This window comes from Erpetoichthys calabaricus, chromosome 1 (genome assembly GCF_900747795.2).
Source record: "Erpetoichthys calabaricus chromosome 1, fErpCal1.3, whole genome shotgun sequence".
Taxonomy (NCBI): domain Eukaryota; kingdom Metazoa; phylum Chordata; class Cladistia; order Polypteriformes; family Polypteridae; genus Erpetoichthys; species Erpetoichthys calabaricus.
Genome location: NC_041394.2, coordinates 10,490,855 through 10,503,344, shown reverse-complemented (window position 1 = coordinate 10,503,344; position 12,490 = coordinate 10,490,855). Strand labels below are relative to the sequence as shown.

General features: G+C 38.6%; 1 protein-coding gene across 1 annotated transcript in view; it reads right to left on the bottom strand.

Moving 5' to 3' along the window:
* ppp5c (protein phosphatase 5, catalytic subunit) overlaps positions 1 to 12,490 on the bottom strand; it is a 72,893-nt gene that overhangs the window by 41,956 nt on the left and 18,447 nt on the right. The window contains exon 5 of the mRNA XM_028795517.2: positions 5,787 to 5,852. Within this exon, the coding sequence (XP_028651350.1) occupies positions 5,787 to 5,852 (66 nt within the window). The remainder of the gene's footprint in view (positions 1 to 5,786; positions 5,853 to 12,490) is intronic.

Here is a 12,490-nt window from a genome sequence, read left to right as displayed (position 1 = left end):
CTTAAGTTCTCATTCACAGTGCATGGCACCCGAGTTTCATATAGTGCTTGCTAACCAAACCTTTCTTGAGCTTCTCCAAGCATCCCTCCTCCCACTTCACAACTCACTGTACATAGCTAATGTGACCATGTCTCATTTTCCCATTCAGAACACCTCTCCTTCACTCATCTACCTACCGTATTCCTCAGTACCACTCTGTGAACCCCACTCGTTGCTTTTGCTAGGGGCCCCGAGTATTGTATATTAAGGCTTTGGCATATTTCACCTTTATAAGACTTTGGGGTGTGTCACTTTTTATACTGGGATTTGACTACAGAGATTTAGATAAGAATAGCAGACCCTTAAAAATGTTTTAAATGAATAATTTATCAATATTCTTCTGACAGTTCAGACTTAGTGCGGTATTACATCAGTTTTAGCTTAGATTTGAGAAGTGGCATTTTTAAAAGGTCTATTACTAGACAACTATAATAACCTATCTTTAAGGGGGTGAAGGAATGACAACCTTGTAGAATTAGGTTAAATTTTGAAGACGTATCAAAGTGACAGAATGAAGTTTTGAAAGTAGACAAGAAAGCATATTGAAAGCATAGGCTTAATAATGACTCTAAAGTTACTTCAAGGAAAAACGGAATATATGGTAGATTTGAGGTGCAGGATTTCATAAATTTGCTGAAGATTATAAAAGAAATTTTTTTTTTTTTTTAAACTGTATTTAATTGTGATAGTATGTAGGTGTAAGAGATGCGCAGAAGCCCATGTAATAACATTATGGTTGGTGGTGAGCTTTCTACGGATAGAGTGCATCGAGAAGTCATTTTTGTGCAAGGCATGGATGTCAACCACTTATGAACTTTAAGTAAGGTAATGCCACAGAATCATAAAACCATGTGGGAGCTTGAATAAGTAGAAAAGTGGGACAAAAACAAAATCTTGCAAGACACCACAGGAGGAAGGTGTCAGGGAACTAGACTCACCACCAAAGATGACCGACTACATGCGGCTAGAGATGCTAGAGACGCACAGCCAATATGGGCAATTACATCTAATTGGTGGGATCATGGGCATGTTGACGTCTTCCTTATAAAACAAGCACCTGAAGATAAAAGCCAGAAAGTACAGCAGATTACAAAGAAAAAAAAAAGTCTGACGTGTTGGGCAAACGATTTCCTTATATAAAGCTGTAATTTCAGCAGCAAGTTATCTGTAAGCCGGTATTTAACCAAAAAATCATAATTTCATGAAAACAATTGTATAGCTATTTTTCCAAATTATGCACAAAAATGTTTAAAAATCACTAGGTCTGCAAACACAATCAAAAATTAAAGGAGTTCTAGCATTTTATTGCACTAATGAACAGAGTGATTATTTTAATCCACAGACAGACTCACTTCCTGACACATACAGTATAGAGATCCGTCTAAAAGTTGTGCTTGGGGATGCCTTAAACAACTGTTGAAATTGAAATTTTAAACCTGTCACAGTAATACTTTCGTAAATACTGTATAAAACAATGATATGTATCAAATATATTGTATATATTTCTATGTCTATTGTTGAAGAAAAAAAAAATATTTTTTATAATCCAATGTGGCCGTATGATAGGTTTCCAGTTATGGCAGGATGCCTGGTCTGAGACAACTGGAAGAATACTGGATTATATGATCAGTTAACCTTTACTTAAAGACACCACAATCACAGATCAAGAATAGAGAACAATACACATTAGAAACACAAAACAACTGAAAAAACAAGCATCTTAATCAAGTATATTACAATCAATTTTAAAGAATTATGAGACACCAAAAACTGTTTTAGTAGGGAGCATCCACCCTGTTAGCTTAATTATTTAAAGGTTTAGGGCAATATGATGAAAAATGAACAGCCTCTGATAGATAGTTAAAATAAGGCGCCTTTCTAATCAAAGTGAAAGGGTGTGGGAGGGTCAGGTATCATAATAAAATAATGCATTACAAGATATTTATTGATTTGTTGACTTACTAGCATGACACTTGTGTTGATATTTGGAAATGAACATGTTCAAAATGTTTTGCTTACTTTTAGTGACGGTACCACAATCTGGCGAATATAGGAAAGGTTATAGAGAAGGCAGAATATGAAAAGTTTTCTTGTAGTTAAAAGTGCAAGAACTGTCAGTTTTCTTTTTTTTTTAACCCCATATTGTCATGATCATTATTTTTTCTCTGCTCAGCATGATGAGGGTTATGGCAGCAATATACTAAGCTGATCTGTCCAGTTCACCTTCTCTCCTGGGGAATGCCCAGGTGCTCCAAGGGACAGTTGAGAGACATAAAAATCACTCCAATGTGATGCCCTTGAGCTTTTATAATTATTTTGCTTATAACTGTTTCGACTAAATTATTATGACTGTAGAAAATACATATTACAATACACATATAAAAGTGAGAATATTTCAGTGTTAACATTTGACTATTTATTTAACAATTAACCTGATTACAAACCTCTAGGACTGGATGGGTAGACTATATTAACCAGAGGGAAATTTGTTTGCAGCAGGAAAGTACAAAACATAAGGCATTGTTACACAGACACAAGAAAACTGTGACTGTCAAATCAGACATTTTCACTGTTTTTAATATTTAGTTATTCTAGCTTGTGTGTATATATATTCGTTTATCTATGTATTTATTTAAACAGCATCTTTATAAAGCCAAATTTCCCCATGGGGATGGATAGATAGATAGATAGAATAAAGGTACGATAGATAGATAGAATAAAGGTACGATAGATAGATAGAATAAAGGTACGATAGATAGATAGAATAAAGGTACGATAGATAGATAGAATAAAGGTACGATAGATAGATAGAGATAGATAGATAGATAGATAGATAGATAGATTGATAGATAGATAGATAGATAGATAGATAGATAGATAGATAGATAGATAGATAAGAAAGGCACTATATAATAGACTGACAAGGCACTATATATCGATCTAAAATAGTCCAAGACACAATAAATTACAATCAGTGTTATTGTATATACACAAACTTCTTCTTTGTACAAATCTTAACAGTACACAATAATAATTCAGAATTCAGCAGCATCCATACAAGTATCAGAATTCTAAATTTTTATAGCCCAGGGAATATGCTCTTAAATCTATTGCTCTTCACCCTTGGTAACCTAAATCTCTAGCCTGATGGCAACAGCTGAAATTTAGACAAAAAGAAGATGACGACAGAATTGAGTCAGCCTTCTTTTTGACTTTCTTGCAATACAGATCAGTGACTGGCGGCTGCTGCAAACCAATAACTTTACCACTAATTTTTACACTAGTGTTAAGATGCTTTATATTCTTAATGCTGAACTTTTCTAACATTCTTGGCGTTAACCTCAAGCATGACTTGGGCTCAGAATTCAATGCAATTACATTTAACCATGAGTCAGGCTCGAAATAAATGTGTAATGATCCACTTTACATTTTTAAGCCCAAATAACACTCGGGACAGAATCCTGCTGTTACCTAGTGAATGAAATAACATCATGCTGCAAATAAATCAAGACTATTTCTATGTGTTTTGCCACGCTAAGGTAATTCATTAATACTTCATTAGTTGTGCAGAGCAAAAAACACAACAGCATACAAAAAACGTAGACAATTTTAGATTAAACTGAAGCTGAATCATTGCTCAATTCAAATCAAAGTGATGACTATGTGAATTGGTCATCATACATTGACACCAAATGTGGAGCTGATGCATGATGTGGCACTGTATGACTAAACCACCATAATAGGACAAGTAAATTCAGTCATGTGAAGCTTCAGTGTGGTGTGATGGTAGCTGTGTGACAAAGAGGCAAAATAACTGCGACTGAGTCCAAGGACATGCAAGACATTTGCCCCCTAAGCACTGCTCACAATGTGGCAACTGTAAATGTTCATGTCAGGGGAAATGTGGAAGTCACATTAACAATAAACAATAAAACAATGGGCACATTACTCATGCAGATTAGGCACTGATATTCTACCCTCTCATGTACAAGTATTAGCAACAAAAAAAGGCATAGCAGGGCTACAAAAAGTCCAAAGAACAGCAGCTAAGCTGATTTCAGGACTGAAGGGGTATGAGTTATGAGAGAAGATCGAAGCAGCTGCAATTAAGAGCAAACAAGAACACTGTGACATAGTTGGAAACTTGTGAATGGTACGTTTTGCACAAATGTTAGAAAGTTATTCTTCACACACAGACACAATAAAATAAATTACCAAAGTAGTATGATAGAGAATAGGACGTTAGTCAGTCAAAACTCAATTTGATATTATTTTAGGAACATTGGGTGGATAGGATTGACAAACTTGACCTGTTTTTGTCAAATGTTTCTAATTTGAGGAGGATTACGGGTATTCACATATTAGAAGGAGTGTGACATTTACTGCTAGTACCAAATTAGATCAGCAGGGTCGCAAAAATGTTCATTATGACCAGGAGAGTTGAATCAATGTAATCTAATCTGGAATGGAGAAAAATATCCACTTTAATTGTTATGAATTAAATGTATTAATAATATAAAGTTATTGATTTAGACTACCAGATTTTTACTTTAATTTGAAACAGATAAGGAGGTACAATATTTACAAAGTGATTCAAGGCATCTCCATTAAGTGCTTTTCAGTTTGACTGGAAAGGATTTGTCTTTGTACTTCCAACTATAACACCAGGTTATGTCACTTGCACAGATCCTCAGATGAATCTGCACTTATGGGAGTATTGGTAAGGGGGATGAGATGGAGGTGAGGAGTCAGGGGGAAACCTTTGTGTCTTGGTGCATAGGGAACTGTCTGCATCTTAACAACAGCAAGACCAAGGAACTGGTTATCTATCGACTTTCTTCCTCTATGTCTGGTCAATATTCAGGGAGTGAATGTAGAGTTGGTCCACTCCCACAAGTACCTGGGGTCCACATCAATGACAGGTTGGACTAGTGTCAGAACACAAAGGAACTATATATAAAAGGATAGACCCGGCTCTTCTTCCTTAGGAGACTGAGTTCCTTTAATGTGGAAGTGACATCCTTCACATCTTCTAAAACTCTGTGATAGCCAGTGCAATTTTCTACTCTGTGTTTGACTGGGCTGGTAACATCACTTCAAGGGAGGCCCACCAAATTAAAAAGCTAATTAAAAGAGTAGGTTCAGTTATGGGACACACTGTGGTCCCCCTGGAGGTAGCAGCACAGGAGAGGACCATTTTGAACAATGCAGAACAACCTCTGTCCGACACACTAAAACTGATGATTTTCAGACAACAAATTATTCAGCAGATATGTGTCAAGACACACAACTGGGGCTCATTTATACCAAAAGCAATACGCCTGTACAGTGCCTCACTGAACTGAGACGGATAAGTCAGAAGTTTTCTTTCTTCATTGTCATTTTGGTGAGTTTTCAGACCATTATGTATTTATTTAAAGAGTTTGTGTAAAAGGCCAAATATCCCCATGGGGACTAAAAGTTCTATCTATCCATAATGTAAAAAAACTTTAACAATGCTTTATGTAGAGCTATGAAATAGGCCAAGCAGAGGACAATGTGTGGAAAAAAAGAGTGTAGCAGAAGCAATGCAACTTAAGGCAAGAAACATCTGAACGGCTTGAAAAGAGTAAAAGATTAAAATAAGAGCAGTAGCTACTCCCCCAAAATAAAGTGGCAATTAAAACTGCTTAGTAAAAAAATTACCCAACTGAACATTACTTAAATAGTCATATTGAACACCTCTTACCAGTACTTAAGAGACATACCTCTTTCAATGTAATTTCTACAAGACTAGGAAGTTTGGCCAATACTTCTTTTACTTGTACCAAAATCTGAAAAGGAATATCAAAAAATTGTATTAGGTTCAATAGATGGGTTACTTTCATTTAAAAATCTGAGAAAAATTCAACTTAAAAATCACTAAATTTCACTAGTGAGATATAGTAAAAATTGCACAATGGCAACACAGAATTATCCAAATATAATACTGCATAATAAGATATACCAAAGAACTTCCACCAAAGACTCATTTCTTATTCATATTGAAAAAGTAATTATGTTTATGCAGTAATGATTTCAAACTAGTGTAAAATATTAACCTAAACATACAGGATTCATTAAAAACAAATATGGACTTACATATTTAAAATGCAATACAGGCAGCCCCCGGGTTACGTACGAGATAGGGACTGTAGGTTTGTACTTAAGTTGAATCTGTATGCAAGTCGGAACAGGTACATTATTTTAACAAATGCTATTGTTGACCGACTGTAACCAAGTGCTCTGCCAATGAATGATGGAGTTTCACCTCTTTCTGACCTTTTTATTATTTCTACTTTATTTTCAATGGTGAAGGTTTTTCTTTTCTTTACTGTATCACCAGCACTTGCATCAGATTTGTGTTTCAGAGACATTGTTGAAGGGTGAAGACAAAAGGTTAAGATGAGCTCTTCTGCACAGCACTATACAGCTATCACAGCAGGAAGGCACCAGTCGTCAACACGTCTGATGTATAGGGTTGTCCAGATCTAATTATGCAATTTTCATTATGCTATAACTTATTCAGTTTATTACATAGAAAATCACCCGAAAAATGAAGAATCGTCTTTGCGCCGAACTGGAATCGTCCCTGCATAAATCAAAGTCATCCAGACGATCTGGATCTGCATAATTAGATCTGGACCACCCTGTACTGACAAGAGACAACTTCCTGCTATGTGCGTAAATGTACAAGCAGGCTTGCTATTGAGATTGAATGGGGGCGGCGAGGGGCGGTTCATCGCCAGCCCACCTCACAGTCACCTCCACTACAGTATGCTGCCTGCAGTGTACGCAACACCACCGCCCCCATGCAACACACAGCCATCCGAGGCACACTACAATGCTACCCCCCGCTGTCCCGTTCAGCCACAACTGGATCACTGCTTGCAGCATTACTAGCCGCACACCTAGAACGAACGGGGCAGCCGTGTGTGGTGGGGGGGCAGTGAAACCGCCTGCCGCCAGGAGCCACCCGAGGGACACTACACTGCGCGAGACAGCGAAATCGCCCCCCTCCAGCCTCCGTCCAGCCACCGCTTGCGGCGTCCGCAGGCCAAAGATGATGGAGCGGCAGTTACTAAGGCGCATGCGTCGCAGCTGCGGCCCCGTTCGTAAGTCGTAGGTCAGATGTCCATAACCTGGGGACTACCTGTAGTTAATCGCCGATCATCTTGTCACATTTTGAAGTGTCAAGGCACTTAAAGTCGAGGGGCTAGTTTATAACAAAAAAAAAATTAGATTAATTTTGGTTTAAAATGGAAGTAAAAACTATCATAAAGCTCAGATAAAAACATTTAAAGGATGTGGCATGTTATTTAATTTAAAGGTTCATTTTAGCATATTGAGGTAAACTATTTTCATTTAATAGCCTAGCATGTTAATTAAAACAAGATGTATTTTAGCATACTGCTGAAGTATCTTGAATTTTCACAGTTGTGTTGTCAAGTACAAACAATTAATGATTATGATGGCATAATGAATTACTCCAATCTTACATAACATGAAACAAAAAATCTCCGAACACTTTGATAGATCTAACAATGGATTGATATAAACATTATATATACAGTAAATCCTCAATGTTTGCGACTTCAAGTATTCGCACTATTTTATTCCTAACCTCATTTTTTACTTCTGTGTTTGGCAACTGTGCAGATTCGCAGGCTTAAGCAGCTATGCAAAATATAGGAATAAATCAGAGGCGCAATGTATGCAAATTTGGGGAGCGGCTGGTATCCTACTAGGATATTTTTTACCAAGATGTTAGCACAAAGAGACACAGAACAAGTAAGGAAAATATTTTGTATGTTACCAATTTTATTTTGTATACTGCACTCTATGTGTTATTTCAAGGTGCCTGTACAGTGATCCCCCGCTATATTGCGGTTCAGCTATCGCGCCCTCGCTACATCGTGGATTTATTAATATTATTATTATTATTATTGCTACTACTAGGGGGCTCTGCCCCCTGCTCACTTTGCTCGCCCACCCCCGGGTTTGGTTTACCGGATAAACAATTTAAAGAGTGTTATTTTCAAGGAAATTGTTACATACGCATTATTTTTATTTTTACTTTACAACTTTTGTAAAAACAGTATCTGTCCTTTATTTCCTGCCCCGGGCATGGTTAAATCTCTTTCTCGCAGGACTTATAACACTCCTCGTGTTTTGAAGGGGGGGGGGGGTCTGAAAGCACGCTGAAGAGATGCAATCGGTTCAGCTGGTGTCTTGCTGCTGGCCAGCTGTGTGTTGTGCTTGTCGCGCTTTGCGTCAATCACTTAAAAGCCTGTACAGCAGCTGTCCTTTTGCCACTTCACGTCTTTGCCACTAGCGTTCTGAAGGAGGAGGAGGAGTGGGGAGGGGGGGCGTTGGTGTGAGGGCTGAATGCACGCTGGCTTGCTGCAGCTGCTGCTGGCAAGCTGCGTGTTCTGCTTGTCGTTGTTTTAAGAGCTGGGAGCACCTGAAGTGTGTCTGCCAAAAGCATTCCAACAACTGCCAGGTTAGATGTCAGTGAACTTGTTTTAAATTGTAAGTAGAGCGTGACGTGCAAAGGTCACCATCTCATGGGTTTTGCTTCCTAAGGTTGTAATGTCTAGTCTCACGTGACGTCAAAGTGTCTCTCCAAGATGATCTGGTCTCGATTGCTTCGCTCAACCCCCCCGGAGGCACACTACACTCCTGCCACTTCGCGTCTCTCCGGCTCGTGTTGTGGGGGGTGGGGTGGGCATAGGGGCTAAACGCACACTAAGCAGAAGTGGACGGATCAGCTACTGGCTTTGTGCTGCTTCTGCCAAGATGCCTATTCTGCTTGTCGCTCTGCGCATCGATCATTTAAAAGCCTGAGCAGCAGCTGTCCTTCTGTCTCACTGCCTTGTCTTGCGTGACATTAAAATGTCTCTTGCGGAATGTCAAATTGTCTTCTGAGAAGATCAAGCCTCTTCTCCCTGGTCTCCCTGCCAAGATTTTTTTTTTATTAAAGAGAGATGCTACTCATATCCTTAGCCCGACATCCACATATCATATGTGTTTACAAAGTGTGTTTTAATAAGTTTACATGTGTTTAAAGCATGTGGGAGGGGTATTTTAAGACAAACTATAAAAAAAAAATGTTTATTTATATGGTCTTTCTATATTGCGGATTTACACCTATCGATGATGGGTCTGCAACGTAACTTCTGTGATAGGCGGGGGATAACTGTATTATTAAAAGTTCATATTATAAGAAATAATGTTTTGTTATATAGAAAGAATTCTATGCAGAAAAGTATTTTCAGCAATCTCATGTGAAAGATTAGTTTTTGGAGGTCACAGAAACCTAACCCCCGATTTTCTGTAGGTTCAATGTATTAACATTTGTGTCTTTGACTTTTGTGTCATTTTCTAGCAATGTTAACCCTGTGAAAGTTGAGGACTGCCTATACACCGTGTTTTTCTGTACAAAATTTATTACTAACCCTGTGCTCCTCTTATACAGGTGTCACCAATAAATAAATGTCAAAAATCTCTTTTCACGACAACAAAGGAATAGACACATTTCTTGTTGAACCAATATAAAAATATACCCACAAAAAAGTATAAAGAATTTTAAACCAATCACATTTTTTAAACTTACAATAAGAAGTACAAGGTCACAACACTGTTGTTTGCTTTTCATTACAAGGTAAATTATTAATATGTGGTGAGGAATGCATTTCTGATGAGGCAAGGGGAGATCACATTAGTTTTACATCTCAAAACAGCTCACAATGCATTTTAGATGGAAGGCATGTCACATTTAAGGACTGGAGGAGCGGAGTTTGCTGCATTCAAGGTTTTTTTTTTTTTTAGGGTTTTACTGCAGTATTTGTAGTATGCAATTACTAGATAAAATCGGGTTTAAACATGTCTTTACTGTTCTACTTAGTATTATTCTTTATGTTGCTTCAGACTGATTTTCTTACATTGAAATTGCTTTGTTGATGATCGCAACTGTGATGTTGCTAAACCACTAGAGCATGAAGCATAATTGTAAGAGTCAATCCTAGAAAGTTTTGTGTTAAATTCACATAACTGGCTGCTTGATTTGAATTGAATATCAGTTTCACATAGTTACTTAGATTATGGTATAATGTTATGTTAGTTAGGAAATAGTGTCACTGCTAGAAGCATGGACTGTTAGTTTAGAAATAGACCATTAGCTTACAGTTTTCTGACCATTTTAGAAAGTGTGTGCGCAAAACGAGAAAGTATTTTAAGAACAGGGAAAAATATGAACATGTGAAACATCCGTAATGTAATAAGCCACCAAGAAAAGTAACATTGCAATAATGCATGCTACGTTCCGATCACTGTAAACAGAAGTGAAAACAAAATCTAGCCCGGTGCATTCTTTAACTGCCTTCTCTGCCTTGTAGCGCAGTGGTAGTGTTGCTGCTTTGCAGTAAGGAGACTGTGGAAGATTTTGGGTTCACTTCCCGGATCCTTCCTGTGTGGATAGCGCTTTGAATACTGAAAACACCGGTATATCAATGTAATGAAGTATTATTATTCTTATGCGTCCAGCGCTCTCTCTCTCACGCGCACGTGTGTGTGTGTGTGTGTCGCTCGCTGCACATGTTCCTGCAGGCATACCAGTAAGTGAATGAAAAGATGGAACTCTGGAGAGAGCAACATACAACTCTCCATGACTGAAAACTGGTTTTGGCAGATACATGCATATCTTTTTGAAAGTTTGGCCCTGTGCCTTATTAATTGTCATCGCAAAAGCAAATCTAACAGGAAATTGTCTTCGTGTAAAAGTAAAAGGCAAATTATCCGCGACAAACAAACTGTTTTACACGCTGCATATAAACCCGCGGCGTAGTATACGCCGCATAATCATGCCAATGTTTTCATAATCACTTAATGTTTTTTAAGCAGAGGGAAAAAAATGAACATTTGCAAAATCTGTAACGCTGCTTTCAGTAAGTACAATGCACACGCGTTTAATTTGTCAGCCACTTTTTGCCAGCCATCTTTTCTGGTTTGGGCGGCTTTTGCAGTGTTACCGCTTGTGCATATTAAATCCTGAAATCCTTCGAGTAACTAATTAACTAACTAACACCCACCCACCCAGCTTGTGTGAAAAAAATACGCCCGTTCTTTCATCACTTTGTTGCAGCCTATCAAAGACTTGCTGATCATGTTTTCTAGACTCAATATACATTGGTTTTTCACTCAGCGCGGGGGCACGCACTCATCTCGGATTATTACATCCTGCTAGACTAATCTGCTACACGGCTGCGTTTGAAAAACCAACTTATCCCGGATGAGTTTCACCGGCATTAATGATTAGGAATCTGGTTGGAACAAAACCCTGCATCCACAGGGGTTCACCAGGGCCGAGTTTGGGAAACACTGCTGAAACCGACTCAGGTGAGGAGTTGGGGCGGGCAAAGTAGTTGCAGCTATTGATTATTCAGTGTTGTTTGCCTGGGTGTCTGATCTGCTCGACGGGATCAGAAATAAAAGGAAAACAATGTGAAGGCAATGTCACAGGTGATCCTGTGGTATAGCGGTTCCACAGCTCCCCTTCAAAAGGCCATTTTTAAATAAATAATCCTCGCACTCACAGCGTAGCGAGGGGCGTGGAAGTGTGTCTGAAACGGTTTCCGGGTGGAGTCGTGCTGCGGGCATTTCTCCCCTGTGCAGTGTGCGAGCGAGTGAGGAGAGAGAGAAAGCCGGTACGTTAAGAGTGAGCGAGAGCAGGCTCGAAGACAATGTGTTCCTGTGGTATAGCGGGTCCATAGCTCACCTTCAAAAGGCCATTTTTAATCAGGTGACTGACAGTAGTGGAGTCAGGCACAGAGAAGGTCAGCTGCTGAGAGAGCGTCAAGACTGTTGCAGGGCCTGCATCGGTGAAGCAGGTGAGACGCTAATGAAAAAGAGGCACAGGGCTTTTTGGTTTTTAAAGACTGCTTCCTTCATTGTGTTTTAACCTCAGTTTTAAAGGATTGTTTTAAGGATCCCATGGGATACCCCTCGTAAACTGTTTTACACGCTGCATACAGCCATTCACATCCGCGAGAAACATCCCTCTATGAACAGTCAACGTGGCTCAGAGGTGCATGTGGACTCTAGCACAGACGAACATAAATGACGCCGTATTTTCCGAGTCGTCGCGTCCAAGTTGGTAGGCGTGGCTCTGCAAGTTGTCGTCGTATCCAATGGTCTTAGAGTTGGTGGGCGTGGCTCCGTCCTGCATGCACCATGGGTGTCTTACTTGTCAGCGGCTTAGTGAATTCTATATATATATATATATATATATATATATATATATATATATATATATATATATATATATATATATATATATATATATATATAGATGCATAACCTTAATTTTCAATTCAAAAGTAATGTACAAACATACAGTACATATGTCTATGGATTTTGTTAAAGATGCTTTTAC